Source organism: Stenella coeruleoalba, assembly GCF_951394435.1.
Source record: "Stenella coeruleoalba genome assembly, chromosome: 16".
NCBI classification, from domain to species: Eukaryota; Metazoa; Chordata; class Mammalia; order Artiodactyla; family Delphinidae; genus Stenella; species Stenella coeruleoalba.
In genome coordinates this window covers 45470271-45491531 of record NC_137162.1, presented here as the reverse complement: position 1 = coordinate 45491531, position 21261 = coordinate 45470271, and the positions used below count along the sequence as shown (strand labels likewise).

The following is a 21261-nucleotide window of genomic DNA, read 5'->3' as shown; positions in this document are numbered from 1 at the left end:
CCGTCATTATTCCTACAGACATGTCAATGTATTAAGGATATAAGAGACACAGCCTGAGCAATACAGCCACTTATTTGGCTTTTACTTGAAAGTAGTGGTCTTTTACCACTGTCACCAGCATTATTATTATTATTATTTAATAGATCTTTATCGGAGTATAATTGCTTCACAATACTATGTTAGTTTCTGCTGTACACCAAAGTGAATCAGCCATATGCATGCATATGTCCCCACATCCCCTCCCTCTTGAGCCTCCCTCCCACCCTCCCTGGTCATTGCAAAGCAACGAGCTGATATCCCTGTGCTATGCTGCTGCTTCCCACTAGCTAACTATTTTACATTCGGTAGTGTATATATGTCAATGCTACTCTCACTTCGCCCCAGCTTCCCCCTCCCACCCCATGTCCTTAAGTCCATTCTCTATTTCTACATCTTTATTTCTGCCCTGCAACTAGGTTCATCAGTACCAATTGTTTTCTTTTTTTAGATTCCATATATATGCATTAGCATACGGTATTTGTTTTTCTCTTTCTGATTTACTTCACTCTATGACAGACTCTAAGTCCATCCACTTTACAACAAATAACTCAGTTTCACTTTTTTATGGCTGAATAATATTCCATTGTATATATGTGCCACATCCTCTTTATCCATTCATCTGTTGATGGACCTTTAGGTTGGTTCCATGTCCTGGCTATTGTAAATAGTGCTGCAGTGAACATTGTGGTACATGTCTCTTTTTTTGCGGTACACGGGCCTCTCACTGTTGTGGCCTCTCCCGTTGCGGAGCACAGGCTCTGGACGCGCAGGCTCAGTGGCCATGGCTCACGTGCCTAGCTGCTCCACGGCATGTGGGATCTTCCCGGACCAGGGCACAAACCCGTGTCCCCTGCATCGGCAGGCAGACTCTCAACCACTGCGCCACCAGGGAAGCCCCATGTCTCTTTTTGAATTATGGTTTTCTCAGAGTATATGCCCAGTAGTGGGATTGCTGGGTCATATGGTAGTTCTATTTTTAGTTTTTTAAGGAAGCTCCATATTGTTTTCCGTAGTGGTTGTATACAACCACTATGCGGATACACACCAACAGTGTGGGAGGGTTCCCTTTTAACCACACCCTTTCCAGCATTTATTGTTTCTAGATTTTTTGATGATGGCCATTCTGACCAGCATGAGGTCATTGTAGTTTTGATTTGCATTTCTCTAATAATTAGTGACATTGAGAATCTTTTCATGTGCCTCTTGACCATCTGTATGTCTTCCTTGGTGAAATGTCTGTTTAGGTCTTCTGTCCATCTTTTAATTGGATTGTTTGTTTTTTTGATATTGAGCTCCATGGGTTGTTTGTATATTTTGGAGATTAATCCTTTGTCTGTTGTTTCATTTGCAAATATTTTCTCTCATTCTGAGGGTTGTCTTTTTGTCTTGTTTATGGTTTCCTTTGCTGTGCAAAAGCTTTTAAGTTTAATTAAGTCCCATTTGTTCGTTTTTATTTCCGTTACTCTAGAAGGTGGGTCAAAAAATATCTTGCTGTGGTTTATGTCAAAGAGTATTTTTCCTATGTTCTCCTGTAAGAGTTTTATAGTGTCTGGTCTTATATTTAGGTCTCTAATCCATTTGGAGTTTATTTTGTGTATAGTGTTAGGTGGTGTTCTAATTTCATTCTTTTACATGTAGCTGTCCAGTTTTCCCAGCACCACTTATTAAAGAGGCTGTCTTTTCTCCATTGTGTGTTCTTACCTCCTTTGTCGTGAATTTGGTGACCATATGTGAGTGTGTTTATCTCTTGGCATTCTATCCTGTACCATTGATCTATATTTCTGTTTTTGTGCCAGTACCATACTGTCTTGATTACTGTAGCTTTGTAGTTTAGTTTGAAGTCAGGGAGCCTGTTTCCTCCAACCTCATTTTCCTTTCTCAAGATTGCTTTGGCTATTCAGGGTCTTTTGTGTTTCTATACGAACTATAAAATTTTTTGTTCTAATTCACCAGCAGTATTATTAGCATATTACTTTGTGTTATTATATTTATTACTCATTATTTTGATAAAAAGTATAACAGCACTCAGAGCAGCTGTGCTGCCAGCAATAGCTTTTCTTCCTATGGTGCCGTATCTTCAGGAACATTAGCAGTCTGCACAATGCAATTCAGGTTCCCTATTTAATTAATTATATTCATTATGCTTAATTATATTAAATATACTCCCTAGTTAATTGATGAATTTTATATATTGGTTTTATATATTGAGCTATGGTGAATTTTTATAACTCAGTATAATTAATATAATTAATATAATTAACTATATTGAGTTATAAAAATTCACTGTAGCAGAAATCCCTGTACGTTATGAGTTGCGTAAATATTGGTGGAGTTAGTTTGGAATGAGTAATGATTCCTATGGGAAACCAACATTTCTCCAAACAAACTTTTATAGCATAACCAAACACTTCTTCATGTCTAAAGCAGGGATAATACCTTACCTATATTACAGGTTTGCTCTAAAACTCAGTTGAGAGGATGAATATTTATTTACTCTTTCATTGAACAAACCTTTAATGAGTACCAATATGTACAAAACACTGTGCTAGGTGATGGGGTGGTAAATCAGATGCCCTTCCCTTAAGGAGCCTACAATTTAGTAGAATAAGGAAGTCATGTAAAAAATGAAATTGATTGTAATGGGTGCCATATATGATGGAGGTCAGGGTGTGAAGGGGAGGAACTGTAAACGGCTTTGTGGAATAGTTTCTATTCGACTTGAGTCTTGAAAGATCACAGGTGCCTGTCAGGTAGCCAAGTGTGGGAATGGTGGTAAGTAGAGGAAAGCAGGAGCAACGATATAGAGACCAGTGTTTTCTGAAGCCGCAGTTACAAATGATTAGAGGATAGAAGTACCAGATATATTGCAGGATGGGATGAGGTATGTGTATAAATAAAATAGGGCTGGAAGGTGAGATGCATGATCTTAGGAGCCTTTCTAAGGAGTCTGAATTCTGTAGACAGTGGGAAGCCATCGTGGGACCTTGAGCTAAGAAATAACATGATCAATTCTACATTTTAAAAAGATAACTGTGCTTCACATCATATGTCATTAAGGAAATGCAAATTAAAACAATGAGATACTATTATATGCCTATTAGAATGGTCAAAATCCAGAACACTGACAACATCAAATGCTGGTGAGGATGTGGAGCAGTAGGAGCTCTTATTCCTTCCTGGTGGGAACGCAATATAGAACAGCCACTTTTGAAGACACTTTGGCAGTTTCTTACAAAACTAAACATACCCTTACTGTAAGATCTAGCAGTTGTACTCACTGGTGTTTACCCCGGTAAGTTGAAAACTTATACGTCTACACAAAAACCTGCACATGGATGTTTATAGTGGCTTTACTCATAAACTATTCTGTGTGATACTATAATGATGGGTACGTTACTATACATTTGTGGAAATCAATAGAATTTGCAACACCAAGAATGAACCCTAATGTGAACTATGGCCTTTGAGTGATAATGATGTGTCAATGTAGGTTCATCTGTTGTAACAAATACACCACTCTGGTGTAGGTTGTTGATGGTGGGAGAGGCTGTGCATGTGTGGGGGCAGGGAGTGTGTGGGAACTGTCTGTACTTCTGCCTAATTTTGCAGCGAACCTAAAACTGCTCTAAACAATAGTTTATTTAAAAGGAAAAAAAATTCAGGCTTTAGGCCAACTTAGATTCATTTCCCTCATTTAGTCTGAATTGATGGTTTCACCCCAGTGCATTCTAAAGTCAAATGTTAAAAAATTTTAGAACTTTGAGTGACCTTTCCCCCTATTATCTATAGATAATTAAGAGTAAAGTAATTTCTGAACTATGTGATGTGATGCCCTAATCCAGTTTTTATTAAACTTTCTTTTTTTAAAAAAGATAACTGTTGACATCCTAGAGAATGGATCAGAAGAGTGAAGGGCAGGTGTCAAGGATTATAGCTAGGCTATCAAAGTTGCTCAGTTAAGAGCTAATGAAGACCTGAACTAAGTCCTAATCAGTGTGGCTGGAGAAGGTCACAGATTATAGAAATGTTAAGTTGTACTGTTAGGATTAGATACCTTGAGGCTAGCAGAAAAATCTAAAATGATTCCTAGCTTTCTGGCTTAAGTGATTAGGTTAATGGTGGTACCCTTTACCAAGATGGAGACTGTAGGACAAGAAGGAGGTTTGTAGGAAAGATGATTAGTTTTGGACGTGTTGGATTTCAGGTGTCTGTCTTGTATCCAGATTTTACTTGATTTTAAAGATTTATTTATTATTTATTTATTTTGTTTATTTTTGGCTGCATCAGGTCTTAGTTGTGGCACTTGGGATCTTCGTTGAGGCATGTGGGATCTTTTGTTGTGGTGCACGGGCTTCTCTCTAGTTGTGGCATGCGGGTTTTCTCCTCTCCAGTTGTGGCGTGCAGGCTCCAGGGTACATAGGCTCTGTAGTTTGCAGCACGTGGGCTGTAGCTGAGGTGCGTGAGCTCAGTAGTTGTGGTGTGCGGGCTTAGTTGCCCCATGGCATGTGGGATCTTAGTCCCCTGACCAGGGATCGAACCCACGTCCCATGCTTTGTAAGGCAGATTCTTTACCACTGGACCACCAGGCAAGTACCTATTTTTATTTTTTTAAAAATGTTTATTTATTTATTTATGTGGCTGCATCAGGTCTTGGTTGTGGCACGTGAGCTCTTTGTTGTGGCGTGTAGGCTTCTCTCTAGTTGTGGCATGTGGGTTCCAGAGTGTGCGGGCTCAGTAGTTGCGGCACATGGGCTTTCTAGTTGTGGCACGTGGGCTCTAGAGCATGTGGGCTTAGTTGCCCCGTGGTATGTGGGATCTTAGTTCCCCAACCAGGGATTAAACCGGTGTCCCCTGCATTGGAAGGTGGATTCTTTTTTTTTTAAAATAAATTTATTTATTTATTTATTTATTTTTGGCTGCGTTGGGTCTTCGTTGCTGTGCACAGGCTTTCTCTAGTTGTGGCGAGTGGGGGCTACTCTTCGTTGCGGTGCACCGGCTTCTCACTCTGGTGGCTTCTCTTGCTGTGGAGCACGGGCTCTAGGCGTGTGGACTTCAGTAGTTGTGGCATGCGGGCTCAGTAGTTGTGGCTCATGGGCTCTAGAGCGCAGGCTCAGTAGTTGTGGCGCACGGGCTTAGTTGTTCTGCGGCATGTGGGATCTTCCTGGGCCAGGGCTTGAACCCGTGTCCCCTGCATTGGCAGGTGGATTCTTAACCACTACGCCACGAGGGAAGTCCCCTGGAAGGTGGATTCTTAACCACTGGACCACCAGGGAAGTTCCTAGTATCCAGATTTTAGATACCTGTGAAAATCATGTCTATAGAATGGAGATGTAGGTTATTAATCAAACCACAAGTTTTAAAAAATAACTTCTCCTTAATCACATTGTTATGAAAATTGCGGTGACTTCAGTGATATATCCTTTGGCAAAAAATAGTAAAAAATTTATCACCCATTTTTCTTCTTCATTCCTGCACTGCCCTAGTGTTCACATTCTGTTCACCTAGTCTTACAAATATTCTTCCCCCACTCTGAGGCTTTACCCATTCTGAAATACATTCAAGAGTCTACCTACCTTTAGGGAATACTTCTCAACTTATTTTATGAGGGCAGTATTACCTTGATATCAAACCAGACATTAGATCAATAACTTGTATGGATATAGACACAAAAATCTTCAAAAAATACTAACAAACTAAATCTAGTAACATATATAAATGATTACAGACCATATACAAATGGATTTATCCCACTGATTCAAGGTTGGTTCAATATATCAAAAAGCAGTCAATGTAATACACCATATTAATAGAATATGAGACAAAAACCACATGATCATCTGAGACACTAAAGAAAAGTATTTGACAAAATCTAACACTGTGATTTAAAAAAGACAACTGACACCTAAACTAAGTAGGAATAGAAGGGAACGTTCTCCATCTGATAAAGATTACCTATGAAAACCCCACAGCTAAAATCATAACTCGTGGTGAGAGGCTGAATGATTTTCCCTACAACAGGAAAAAGACAAGAATGTTTGCTCTTACCACTTCTATTCAACCTGTATTGGAGATTCCAGGCAGGGCAATTAGGTAAGAAAAGGAAATAAAGGTCATCTAGATGGGAAAGGAAGAAGTTAAAATTTCTGTTTGTAGTTGACATTATCTTGTATGTAGAAAATCCTAAGGAATCCACTTAGAAAAATACTAGAACTACTGAGTTCAGCAAGGTTGCAGTGAACAAGACCAATATATTAAAATCAATTGTATTTTTATACACTAGCAATGAGCAATCTGACAATGGAACTAAGAACAATTTCATTGATAGTGACATCAAAAAGAACAAAATTCTTAGAAACACGTTTTTAAAATACAAAATGTATAATCTGAAAGCTATAAAACATTGTTGAAAGCAATTAAAGAAGTTATAAATAAACTGAAAGATATTGCATGTTGATGGATTATAAGACTTAATATTGTTAAGATGGTAATACTATCCAAATTAATCTGTAGACTGAACACAGTCCTTATCAAAATCCCAACTGGTGTTTCTGCAAAATACACAAGCTGATCCTATAATTCCTATGGAAATTCAGATGACCCAGAATAGCCAACAATCTTGAAAGAGAAGAACAAGTTAGAAGACTCACACTTCCCGATCTCAAAACTTACTACAAAGCTACAAAGACAGTATGCTACTGGCATAAGGATAGACATATAGATCAAGGGAACAGAATTGAGGTTATGGTCAGCTGGTTTTCAACAAGGGTGCCAAGACAATTCAATGAATTTAGAATAGTCTTTCTAACAAATGGTGCTGAGACAACTGGTTATTTGTCTGCAAAAGAATAGATCTGTACCCCTATTGTACAACAACCACAAAAATAAATTCAAAATGGACTATAGACCTAAATGTAAGGGCTACACTATACAATTCTTAGAAAAATATGTACTGGTCAATTGTTATTACCTTGCATTAGGCAAAGCTTTTAAAATATGACACCCAAAGTATAAGCAACAGAAGAAAAATAGTCAAATTGGGCTTCATTAAAATTAAAAACTTTTGTGCTTCAAAGGAAACTATCAAGAAAGTTAAAAGACAACCCATGAAATTGGAGAAAATATTTGTGAATCATATATCCGTTAAACAGCTTGTATCTGGAATGTGTTAGACATAAATAACTCAATGGACAGGATCTGTATGGACTTTCTGAATAGACATTTCTGTAAAGAATATGTGCAAATGGGTACTAAGCACATAAAAAGATTCTTAACATCATTAGTCATTAAGGCAAATCACAACCACAGTGAGACACTACTTCATACACACTACGATGGCTTTAATCAAAAGACAATAAAATGTATTGGCAAGGATGTGAAGAAATCCAAACCCTTGTTCATTGTTGGTGGGGATGTAAAATGGTTTAGACCACTTTTGAAAACAGTATGGTAGTCCCACAAATTGCTAAACACAGGGTTACCACACAACCCATCAGTTCCACTTCTAGATATATACGGAAGAGAAAGGAAAAAACATGTCTATCACAGACTTGTAATTGAGTGTTCTCATAGCATTATTCATAATAGGCAAAAATTGGAAACAACCCAGAATGCCCATCAACTGATGGCTGGATAAGTAACGTGGTACATCCTTATAATGGACTATTATTCAGAAATAAAAAAGAATGAAGTACTGATACATCTTAGAACATGGATGAACTTTGAAAACATTATGCTAAGTGAAAGAAGCTGGTCACAAAAGTTTACATATTGTATGATTCTATTTATGTGAAATGTCCAGAATAGGCAAAATTTTAAAAACAAAGTAGATTAGTGATTGCCTAGGGCTGAGAGAGACAGAATTTAGGAGTGTGTCTAAAGAATAAGAGGTTCCTTTTAGGGTTGATGAGAATGTTCTAAAAATGATTATGGTGATGGTTGTACAATTTTGTAACCATACTAAAGCCCAGTAAATTTTAGGCTTTAAATGGGTGAATTTTATGGTATATAAATTATATCGCCATAAAGGTACTGAAAAGGTTTACCTACTTCTCCAGAAAGAATATGTATCATTTGTCCTTTTAGTTTAAGTTCAAGCCCCCCCCGCCTTTTCAAAGTTTTCACTGATTAATAGCAATTTATCAATTTGATTATTCCTATTCTCCTAATTATACACTTATAATTTATTTTAGTATTTCTGTTGGTTGTGTTTGCCTTTCATATTCATTAGCCATTGTATGTTTGTGTGTAGAGATTATGTCTAATGTCTGTTACCAGTATTAACCTCATCTCAGTGCTATACTGGTGGACAACCTTTGGAAACCCAAATTCTTATTGATTATTTAGTGAATCCTACTTTTAAGATGGTTACTATTCCTTTTATTCAGTGTGATTCAGATGTACAATGGCTATAACATACTTTGTATGGGTTATAAAATGTAACTTACGTGTTTTAGGAAAGGATGTGCATAAGTTATTCAAAGTCTTGCAAATATATACCTACATGTGGAGTTCATTGGTTTAAATATCATTAACAAAAAAACATATTTGTTGAGCATGTAGTGTAAGTAACTGCTGAGCTCTAGTAAGATAAAGTGTAGCAAATATACCTGTTCTTAATAATCTTACACTCTAATTGGGAGAGTGAGTTCAAAGACAATTGTGTAAAGTTCAGGATTAGGCCTAGTAAGCACTAAAATGAATTCCGGGCTCTCTGGAAGGCTGATATGGGCCAGAGTTGAGAAAATCTTTGTGGAGGAATGAGACTTTCACATAGGCTTGTTAAAAAAACATTATTCTTGTTTTTTAGGTACAAAACTCAAAACATGAACAACGATATATATTACCAATGTTCAAAGCTGATTTGGTTAGAACTGGAATACAGTTGCCTACAACATATTCCAGAGGAATTAGAAAAGTCAAAGTAATGGATAACAGAAAAGATCCTCCATTCTTCAATGAAGATAACATGGGACCATTTTACTACAGACTTCCTTTCTATGATACCATGGAGCTCTTCATTGAAACACTGACTGGAACATGTTTTGAGCTGAGAGTTTCACGCTTTGAAGCTGTTATTTCTGTGAAAGCAAAAATTCGAAGATTGGAAGGTACTAGTCTTTCTTGTTTTGTAGGATATGAGGATTAAATTTGTTCTTCAAGAGTGTATAATAACTTTTTAGCTTTTGTTATGGAGAAATGTCAAACATACATGGAATTAGAAAGAAATGGAGAATGAATCCTTATATACGTCCTACTCAGCTTCAACGGTTATCAATTCATGAACTGTTTTTTCCATTCCTGCATTTCCCCCACTCTGTTCCCTTTCTACCAGATTCTTTTGAATCAAAGCAAATCCCTGGCATTATGTTAATGGTGTGAAATAATATTTTAAAATAGTTTTTCAACAGGTTATGATGATGTGAAGATTCTGCAATAACTACCTTACAGTGATAATTGAATTCCCTTTTATTGACCCTGTTTACTTTTTTAGAGTGCTTTGTGAATTCTTTTTTTTTTTTTTTTTTTTGCGGTACGCGGGCCTTTCACTGTTATGGCCTCTCCCGTTGCGGAGCACAGGCTCCGGACGCGCAGGCGGCTACGACTCACGGGCCCAGCCGCTCCACGGCATGTGGAATCTTCCCGGACTGGGGCACGAACCCGCGTCCCCTGCAACGACAGGCGGACTCCCAACCACTGCGCCACCAGGGAAGCCCTACTTTTTCTTTTTTTAATGTGGAGATTTTCTGGGAAGAGTTTTTGGTTTACATTTACATAGATTTGAAGTTTCCTCAGTATAGCAGGGATACTGAATATTGTATAATGTCTCTTTTGTGGTTAGCGTATTTGTGAAAAGTGTTATAAATTACTTTGTGTTAAAATTAGTCTTTTTCTTTGTACTTGGCAGATTTCTGAAATAAGTGGTATTTGCCATTTATAGTTGTTAAAATCCAGTAAAGACTAGAAAATTTTCCATATAACACTAAATGGATCTTTGCTTTTTGAGCCAGCTGGAACTTGCTTGTAATATAAAGGTAGAAACTAGCATGCCCTCCAGCTCAGTTTAAGTTCAGAATTATAGAAGGATGAGGAGGATTGGAATTTTTTATCTTTGTAAAGTCAGGGATCCTGGTATCTGAGTTTCTGAAATTTGGTATTCCTCTAGTAACTAAGTTCTATTGAAGTTAGTGACCAGCTGAGTCCAATGACCACATCAGTACACCCATTAATGGCACATGAAGCTTTTCTGTCCCCAAATGATTTGGTGAAATACAGAGTCAGAATAGTTTATTTTGACTTTTCCTGCTCTTTTATTTATATGATGGTGTAATGATGTCTTTTTAGGAGCGGTAAGATTTAAAAAAAACCCTCTTGTGTTCTAAGTAATCTCTGCATTTTTTCCTGCTTTCAGGCATTTTGAATAATCTCCGTGCAGCAGAAGCACTCTAGAGGGCATCCTGTTTAGTTCTCTTAATGGCAGAAGAGTAGATTTGGGCTTAGGAAAGATTAGGGGCTCATCCCAGGGAAATATTTACTGACAGAGTTGGACCAGAGCCAAGATATAGGCTACTTGTCCCCTGTAGGAGGAGACATAGGGTAAGAGCAATGACTTTGTAGTTATTAGACAGTTGAAACCTAGTTTAGACATTTATAAAACGAATATACTTATTGGGAGATTAAATGAGGTAATATGTAAAATCTCTACAGTCTTTGTCTGCTTGGGCTGTCACAATAAAATAGCATAGACTGGGAGGCTTAAACAACAGAAATTTATTTTCTCACAATTCCAGAGCCTGAAACTCTGAGATCAGGGTACCAGCATGATTAGATTCTGGTGAGGCTTTCTTCCTGACTTGTAGACAGGTTTGTTTTCACTGTGTCCTCACATGGGCATCTCTTCTTATAAGGGCTTGGATCCAACCATAAGGGCCTTACCCTCATGACCTCATCTAAACCTAATTATCTCCCAAAGGCCCCATCTCCGAATACCATCACTTTGAGGGTTAGGACTTCAAGATATAAATTTTGGGGGGATACAGTTCAGTCCATAGCACTTACCACTAGTGGCCAATAGATCTTAATTCCTGTTCCCATTCCCCATCCTTCTAGCCCTCACCCCTTCTTTCCCTCCTATTCTCTAAACTTTTGTAACTTCTTGCAGCCCGTGGGCAGGGATAGTCACTCTGCTCTTCAGGAGGCTTTAAGAGGGCATCCTTCATGTAAAATTAATTTTAATCCTTTTCTAGGTGATATTTCTATTTCTACCCAGGATGACATTTGAGGATAACATGGTGGGTAAGACTCTCCAAGATAAAAGGATATGGAGTAGGTAGGATAGGAAGGCAGAGGTGACACTGTTCAGTTTAATCCTTCAGGGAAATGGTTGCCCTGCCAGACTGCTTTTCCTTTTGGGCAACTTTTGGGAAGCTGGGAACTAGAGCATAGTGGGAGATAGGAGGGTAGATGGAGGGGGCTGCAGAGAAAGGGTTGAAGGAGTGTGCTGGATTAGGAATGATGAGGCTGTAGTACCTACAAGGGGACTTTAAATGGGTCTTGAAGGGACAGGAGCAACTGAAGCCAGACTGCCTGATTTCAGATTACCAACTGAGTAAATTACTTAACCTCTCTTTACCTCAGTTGTGCTAATTTAAAATGGGACTAATAATAGTACCTAGTTCAGAGTTGTCCTCAGGATTAAATGAATTCAATGAAAAGCATTTAGCAGAGCATCTGTGCTCTTGATGAGGGGAAAATGGTTAGTCTGTGGAGATAGTGCAATATGTACCAAAGGATATAAGAGCCATGCCCTTGGGAGGACATGTAATTTAGCTCTCTTGAGTTTCCAGAGAAGGAAAATTCTTTGGAGCTTATCATTACCTAAAGTAGTGTTCTGCAAAGAAGAGTACATGGTACTCAGAGGATAGGAATTTGGAAAGAAAAAAATGTTCCAAGAAATGTAAGGGATTATTGTCAGCTGGTTTTTTATTGCCGTGGGCAGTGGATTCCCTGTACTTGCCATCAAATCATTGGCATTACCGCTCCCTAATAAAAATTTCTCTTCCGTACATGGGATAGGATTGTTTCCCTGGCCAACTTTATGAGTTGGTGGGACCATGTTAATAGTTCTGGCCAGTGAGCTATGAATGGAAGTCTCTATCAGCCTGGGTCCCTGAGTGACTATAGTGAGCAGAGCCCTCCTGACATGCATTAGACATGTAACTTGAGCAAAAAATAAATCTTTGTCTTAAGCCATTGACGTTTTGGGGATGGTTTGGGGTAAGTTCAATATAACCTACTTTATTTTGCCTGATACAGTATCAACTAGGGATCCATTTTTTTCACTTTATAAATAATTGGCTATATAAATACCACTTATTGAATTAGTCTAGTCTTTTCTCACTAAAGTAATTTCATACCTGTCATGTTTTACATTTTTATATGCACACAACTCTTAATCACCTGATGTGTCCCCCCGTGCCAAAATTATACTGTCTTACTTATTGTAATACAATTTATAAGTTTTGATAGCTGATTGTATCCATACATATTAAGGATTATGTCGTCTCGGAGAACTGACCCCTTTATCACTAGGTAATGCCCCGCTTTATCTCGGATATTTTTCCTTGGTCTGTAGCCTGTTCTGTCTGCAATTAATATAGCTACTCTAGCTTTTTTTTTTGATTAGCATTAGCATAATATATCGTTTTCCATCCCTTTACTTCTTTTTCCCTCAGTTTTATTGAGGTATAATTGACAAATAAAATTGTATCCGTCCCTGTACTTTTTTTATATCCAGCTATATTACTATTTATTTTATTTTATTTTATTTTTTTAACATCTTTATTGCAGTATAATTGCTTTACAATGGTGTGTTAGTTTCTGCTTTATAACAAAGTGAATCAGCTATACATATACATATATCCCCATATCTCGTCCCTCTTGCATCTCCCTCCCTCCCACCCTCCCTATCCCACCCCTCTAGGTAGTCACAAAGCACCGAGCTGATCTCCCTGTGCTATGCGGCTGCTTCCCACTAGCTATTGGTTTTACATTTGGTATTATATATATATCCGATGTGGCACATACATACAATGGAATATTACTCAGCCATAAAAAGAAACGAAATTGAGTTATTTGTAGTGAGGTGGATGGACCTAGAGTCTGTCATACAGAGTGAAGTAAGTCAGAAAGAGAAAAGCAAATACCGTATGCTAACACATATATATGGAATCCAAAAAAAAAAAATGGTCATGAAGAACGTAGCGACAGGATGGGAATAAAGACAGGACAGGAATAAAGACGCAGACGTACTAGAGAATAGACTTGAGGACATGGGGAGGGGGAAGGGTAAGCTGGGACAAAGTGAGAGAGTGGCATGGACATATATACATCCCTCTACTTTTAATCTATATATATCTTTATATTTAAAGTGGATTTCTTATAGACAACATGTAGTTGGGTCTTGTTTTTTGATCCACTCTGACAATCTCTGTCTTTTAATTGGTTTATTGAGGCAATTGATGTTTAAAATGATTACTGATATAGTTGAATTAATAACTACCATATCTGTTTCTATTTTCTACTCATTGCCCTTATTCTTTGTTCCTTCTTTAATGCTCTTTCTTTCTTTATGTAGATCTATATCATTTTCCTTTTCTCTGAAGAACTTCATTTCCTGCAAGGCAGTTGTACTAGCAACAAATTATCTCAAATTTTTTTTATCTGAGAAACTCTATTTCTCCTTCACTTTTGAAGGATAATTTCATAGGGTACAGAATTCTAGGTTGGTGGTCTTTTTCTTTCAACATTTTAAATATTTTACTCCACTCTCTTCTTGCTTATAGGATTTTGGATAAGAAGGTTCCTGTAATTATTATCCATATGGTTTTTCCTCTGTCTTCTTTGAAGACTTTCTCTTTGTCTTTGCTTTTCTGCAGTTTGATATAACATGCCTAGGTGTAGATTTTAAAATTTTTATCCTATTTATCCTATTTATCCATCACAATCCTTCTGATGTGCAGCTATCCTATATGGTGTTCTCTGAGCTTCCTAATCTGTGCTTTGGTGTATCTCATTAATTTTGGAAAATTCTGGGTCATTATTACTTAAACTATTTCTTCTGTTCCAATTTTCTCTTTCTTCTAGTATTCCAGTTACACGTTTTGAAAAATTTCAATAGTTCTTTGATGTTCCTTTTTTTAAAAATTCTTTTTTCTCTTTGCATTTTGATTTGAGAAGTTCCTGTTGACATTTCTTTCAGTTCACTGATTCTTTCCTTGCCTTACCCAGTCTGCTGATGAGTGAGCCTGTCAAAGGCACATCTTTTTCCATCCCTTTACTTCTTTTTTCCCCAGCTTTATTGAGCTTCCTTTTGCTTATATGTAATACACATGCATTTGAGATTTATTCATATTGTTCCATATATCAATAGTTCATTCCGTTTATGGTTGAGTAGTTTTCCATTGTATGGATATACTACACTTACTCATTCCCAAGTTGAGGACACTTCAGTTTTTGGTGATTTTGAATAAGGCCATTTCAACTTTCATGTACAGTTTTGGTTGGTTTTTTTTTGCGGTACGCGGGCCTCTCACTGTTGTGCCCTCTCCCGTTGCGGAGCACAGGCTCCGGACGCGCAGGCTCAGCGGCCATGGCTCACAGGCCCAGCCGCTCTGCAGCATGTGGGATCTTCCCGGACCGGGGAACGAACCCGTGTCCCCTGCATCGGCAGGCAGACTCTCAACCACTGCGCCACCAGGGAAGCCCTGAGATTGGGTTTTTTTGGTGGATTCTATAGGGTTTTCCATGTTCTTAGATCATGTCATCAGTGAATATAGTTTTACTTCTTCCTTTCCAATCTCAATACTTTTTATTTTTGTTTCTTGCCTAATTGTCCTGACTAGAACCGTCAGTAAAATGTTAAATAGAAATGGTGAAAGTGAACATCCGTGTCTTATTTCTTATCTTAGGGGGACAGCTTTCATCCTTTTACGGTTAGATATGGTGGTTACTGATTGTTGTTTTATAGAGACTGTATACCAGCTTGAGGAAATTTCCTTCAATTCCTATTTGTTCAATGTTTTCTCATGAAATAATTGGATTTTGTCACATGCACTTTCTGTATCTATTGAGATGATCATGTGGTTTGTGTGCACTCCTGGGATGAATCCCACTTGGTCGTGGTAGATAATCCTTCTGATGTGCAGCTAGATTCTGTTTGCTAGTATTTTGTTGAGGATATTTGCAACTATATTCACAAGGGATATTAGTCTGTTGTTTTATTTTCCTGTAATATCTTTGGTGTTTACTAGTAACCCAGTAATACTGCCCTGACAGAAGGAGTTGGTAAGTTTTCTGTCCTCTTTTACTTTTTGTGAGAGTTTGTGAAAGATTATGTTAATCCTTTAAATCAGGGGTCCCCATCCCACGGGCTGCAGACTGATACCAGTCCGCAGCCTGTTAGGAACCAGGCCGCACAGCAAGAGGTGAGCAGCAGGTGAGTGAGCGAACAAAGCTTCATCTTTGTGGACCACCTGGAGGGGTGGGATAGGGAGGGTGGGAGGGAGGGAGATGCAAGAGGGAAGAGATATGGGAACATATGTATATGTATAACTGATTCACTTTGATATAAAGCAGAAACTAACACACCATTGTAAAGCAATTATACCCCAATAAAGATGTAAAAAAAAAAAAAAAAGCTTCATCTGCTGCTTCCGATAGCTCGCATTACCACCTGAACCATCTCCCCGCCCACCGCCCCCCATCCGTGGAAGAATTGTCTTCCATGAAACCCATCCCTGGTGCCAAAAAGGTTGGGGACCAATGCTTTAAATTAAATGTTTGGCAGAATTTAGCATTAATGTCTGGTCCTGAGCTCTTTTTGTTGGATGTTCTTTGATTACTGACTCAATCTCTACTTTTTAGGTTTATTCAGATATTCTGGTTCTTCTTGATTCAGTTTTCATAGTTTGTGAGTTTCTAGGAATTATTCCATTTCATGCAGCTTGTTTAATTTTTGTAAGGTCAGTAGCAATGTGTCCACTTTCATTCTTGATTTTTGTGATTTGAGTCTCCCTTTTCTTAGTCTAGCTAAAGTTTTGTCAATTTTGTTACTTTTTTGAAATTACTGATTTCCTTAGTTTTCTCTATTGTTTATTTTGTTTACTCTACTTTATTATTTCTTTCTCCTCCTTGCTTTGAGTTTAGTTTGGTGTTCTGTTTTAGTTTCTTAAGGTGGAAGTTTAAATTATTGATTTGAGATCTTTTCTTCTTTAATGTAGGTGTTTATAGCTATAAATTATAAATATATTAATATTGTCTTTTGTATTTACCTATGTATTTTTTTTTTTACCAATGTTCTTTATTTCTTTGTGTGGATTCAAGGTAGCCTCTAGTGTTCCTTCATTGTAGCCTGAAGGACTCCTTTTAACATTTTTTGTATGACAGGCTGCTAGTGACAAACTCTTTCAATTTTTGTTTGTCTGAATTGTCTTAATTCTTGTCCATTTTTGAAGGTTAATTTCATTATATATAGAATTATTGGTTGACAGGTTTTTTTTTCTTTTGGCACTTTGAATATGTCATCTTTTTGCCTTCTGTCTTCCATGGTTTCCGATTAGGAATCAGCTGTTAATCTTATTGACCATGCCTTTGTTTGAAAAGTAACTCTTCTCTTGCTGCTTTCAAGATTCTCTCTTTGTCTCTGTTTGTCAGTCCCCTGTTCAAAACCTTCCAGTGGCTTCCCATCACAATCAAAGTAAAATCCAAATGCACTACTGTTGCATTTAAAGTTTTTCTTACATGTATCTTTTTTTTTTTTTTTTTTGCGGTACGCAGGCCTCTCACTGTTGTGGCCTCTCCCGTTGCGGAGCACAGGCTCCGGACGCGCAGGCTCAGTGGCCATGGCTCACGGGCCCAGCCGCTCCACGTCATGTGGGATACTCCCGTACCGGGGCACGAACCCGCGTCCCCTGCATCGACAGGCTGACTCTCAACAACTGCGCCATCAGGGAAGCCCCCTACATGTATCTTTAACCCTGTTTTATTACTTTCCATTTTAGTAATTCTACTTGAGGCACACCACCTTTTTACTCTTTCTTCAATAAGACCAGCATCTTCCTGCTTGAAGGTATCTCCTCCTCCAGATACAGTTATTGTTCATTCTCTCACTTTATTAAAATTCTCAAAGGGAATTCCCTGGTGTTCTGGTGGTTAGGACTGTGTACTGTTACTGCAGAGGGCCTGGGTTCAATCCCTGGTCAGGGAACTAAAGATCCCACAAGCTGTGTGGCATGGCCAAAAAAAATTCTCACATGTCATTTCCTCATGCCTTTCTTAACCACTCTTATTAAAAATATACTTCCCACTCCTACATGTGCCAGTCGCTCTTTATCTTTACCCTGCTGTACTGGTTTTCATTACATTGAATAACCTGGCATTATATTATAGGTGAATGTATGGATGAATGGTTGGATTTATTAGTAGTATTATTTTTAAGTAAAATCTAAGCATCATGAGGTCGTGGTCTTTTTCTTATTCACCAGTGTATTTTTAACCCAGAGACTAATGTCTGACATAGAATAAGCATTCAAATATTTGAGTGAAGGAAATCCAGAGTGATGTTTAATAGTTCTTAACTGTATCTAACTGAAATATGGTCATCTAGTATAGATTATTTTTCCATTTGAGACATTAAAATATGTAGTCTCTTTGTATATGCCATTCCTTCTCTAGTTTATTCTCATAAAGCTCTTTCTACCATTACTTTTTGCATTTTCTGAAGTGACTACAACCCTACAATGTTTTCAAAAGTACTTTAACGTCTTTGTTTGACAGTATGTATGTACTACATGTACTTACCACATAATGTTAATCTTAAGAATTAAAGTGGAAATTGGCAATGTTGAGTAGAAATATATGTATTCAGTTTAATAAGAAACCAGGAATGGAAATAATTTTCAGTTTATTGGTTTTCTCAATTTCTTTCTTTTAGATAAGCATTTTAAAAATTAATGAATTTTGTTAGAGCAATTTTCAGATCACAATAAAACTGAACAAAAACTAGAGATTTCCTGTAGACTGCATGCCCTCCACCCTCCCTTGTACAACCTCTCCCACTATCAACATCTCACACTAGAGTGAGGCATTTGTTATAGTTGATGAACCTACATTGGCATACCATTTTCACCTAAAGTCCATAGTTTACATTACATAGTTTACATAATGATATATTTACCATTATAGTACTATAGAAGATAATTTCATTGCCCTAAAAGTTCTCTGTGCTGTCCCTATTCATTCCTCCCTCTTCTCAACCCCTGGAAGCCATATTCTTTTTACTGTCTATTCCATAGTTTTGTATTTTCCAGAATGTCATATAGTTGAAATCATAGAGTATGTAGCCTTTTCAGATTGGCTTCTTCCCATTAGCAATATGCATTTATGTTTCCTCCATGCCTTCTAATGGCTTGATAGTTTATTTCTTTATAACACTGAACACTGCTTAGATCTTTATAACACTCCCATTGTCTTCATGTACCCCAGTTTAATTACCCATTCATCTACTGAAGGACATCTTGGTTGCTTCAAGTTTTGGCGATTATGAATAAAGATGCTATAAACATCCATGTGCAGGTTTTTGTGTGGGCATAAGTTTTCAGCTCTTTTAGGAAAATACCAAGGAGTGTGATTGCTGGATTGTATGGTAAGAGTATGTTTAGTTTTGTACAAAACTGCCAAGGTGACTGTACCATTTTGCATTCCCACCAGCGTTGAATGAGGGTTCCTATTGCTGTACATCCTTGCCAGCATTTGATGATGTCAGTGTTCTGGATTTTGGCCATTCTAATAGGTGTGTAGTGGTATTTCACTGTCATTTTAATTTGCATTTCACTAATGACATATGATGTTGAACATCTTTTCAAATGCTTACTTGTTATCTGTATATCTTCTTGGGTAAAGTGTCTGTTCAGGTCTTTAACCCATTTTTAAATTTTAAGTTGTTTCTTTTCTTATTGTTGTTTGTTTTCTCCCAGTCTGTGGCATGTCTTCTCATTCTCTTGACATTGTCTTTTGCAGAGCAGTAGTGTATAATTTTAATGAAGTCTAGCTTATCGATTATTTCTTTCATGTATCATGCTTTTGGTGTTGTATCTAAAAAGTCATCACCATACCCAAGGTCATCTAGGTTTTTCTGCTTGTTATCATCTAGGAGTTTTATAGTTTTGCATTTTACATTTAGGACTCTGATCCATTTTGAGTTTATTTCTGTGAAGCATATAAGGTCTGAGACCAGATTATTTTTAATTTTTTTTGCATGTGGATGTCCAGTTGTTCCAGCACTATTTGTGGAAAAGACTATCTTTGCTCCATTATATTACCTTCACTCTCTTGTCAAAGATCACTTGACTATATTTTTGTGGGTGTATTTCTGTGCTCTCTATTCTATCGATTATATTTGTTTATTCTTTCATCATTACCACGCTGTCTTGATTGCTGTAACTTTATAGTAAGTCTTGAAGTTGCATAGTGTCAGTCTTCAAACTCTGTTCTTCAGTATTGGAATCACTATTCTGGGTCTTTTGCCTTTCCATATAAACTTTACAATAAGTTTATTGATAGCCACAAAACATGCTAAGATCTTGATGGGATTGTGTTGTATCTACAGATCAAGATGGGAAGAACTGACATCTTGACAATATTGAGTCTTCCAGTCCATGAATGTGGAATCTCTCTCTAGTTATTTGGTTATTATTTGATATCTTTCATTACTATTTTATAGTTTTCCTCATATAGCTCTCATACATATTTATTAGATTCATACCTAAGTTTTAAAATTATATTTGGTGCTAACATAAATGATAATGTATTTTCAATTTCAAATTCCACTTGACCATTGCTGGTATATAAAAAAGTGATAGACTTTAGTATATTAATCTGGTATCCTGCGACCTTGCTATAATCTAATTGCTTATCAGTTCCAGGAGTTTTTTTGTTGACTCTTTTTGGATTTTTCTACATAGACAATCATGTCATATGCAAACAAAGACAGTTTTGTAACTTCTTCCCAATCTGTATACTTTTCATTTCCTTTTCTTGTTTTATTGCATTAGCTAGGACTTCCAGTACAATATTCAAAAGCAGTAGTGAGGGGAGACATCCTTGCCTTGTTACTGATCTTAGCAGGAAATCTTTGAATTTCAAACAATTAAGTATGTAGGGTTTTTGTTTTTGTTTTGGTTTTTTTTTGGTCAAATTGAGGAAGTTCCCCTCTATTCCTAATTTGCTGGGAACTTTTATGAAGAATGAATGTTAGATTTCATCAAATACTTTTTTTGCATCTATTGATGTGATCATGTGATTTTTCTTTTTTAACCTGATGACGTGACGGACTACATTGCCTTGCATACTTGGGATAAATCTAACTTGGTCATGGTGTATAATTCTTTTTATTCATGTTGTTGGATTTTATTTGCTAATATTTTATTGAGAATTTTTTCATCTGTGTTCATGAGATATATTGGTCTGTAGTTTTCTTGTAGTGTCTTTGTCTGGTTTTGGTATTAGGGTAATGTTGGCCTCACAGAATGAGTTAGGAAGTATTCCTCTGCTTTTGTCTTCAGGAATCAATTATAGAAAACTGGTGTAATTTCTTTCTTAAATATTTGGTAGAATTCCCCAGTGAAACAATTTGGCCACAGTGCTTTTTGTTTTGGAAGGTTATAAATTATTGATTCAATTTCTTTAATAGATAAAACCCTATTCAGATTGTCTGTTTCTTGTGTGAGTTGTGGCAGCTTGTGTCTTTAAGGAATTGGTTCATTTCATCTAGATTATCAAATTTGTGGGCATAGGATTGTTCATAGTATTCCTTTATTATACTCAAGCTCAGAGATTCTTTTCTTAGCTGTGTTCAGCCTACTAATGAGCCCACTAAAGGCATTCTTCCTTTCTGTTACAGTATTATTAATCTTTCTAGCATTTCCTTTTACTTCTTTCTTAGAATTCCATCTCTCTGCTTACATTGCCCATCTGTTCTTGCATGCTGTCTCCTTTATCCATTAGAGCCCTTAGCATATTAATCGACTAATCATAGATTTGTTGTTTTACATTCCTGGTCTGGTAATTCCAACTTTGCTGCCCTATATGAGTCTGGTTCTGATGCTTGCTGTGTCTCTTCAAACTGTTTTTTGCCTCGTAGTATGCCTTGTTATTCTTTCTTGATAG

General features: G+C 37.1%; 1 protein-coding gene across 1 annotated transcript in view; it reads left to right on the top strand.

Annotated features, from left to right (window-relative positions):
• The window catches only part of ZFAND4 (zinc finger AN1-type containing 4), a 71864-nt gene that overhangs the window by 5368 nt on the left and 45235 nt on the right, over positions 1–21261 (top strand). The window contains exon 2 of the mRNA XM_079901031.1: positions 8846–9146. Within this exon, the coding sequence (XP_079757157.1) occupies positions 8885–9146 (262 nt within the window). The 5' untranslated portion in view covers positions 8846–8884. The remainder of the gene's footprint in view (positions 1–8845; positions 9147–21261) is intronic.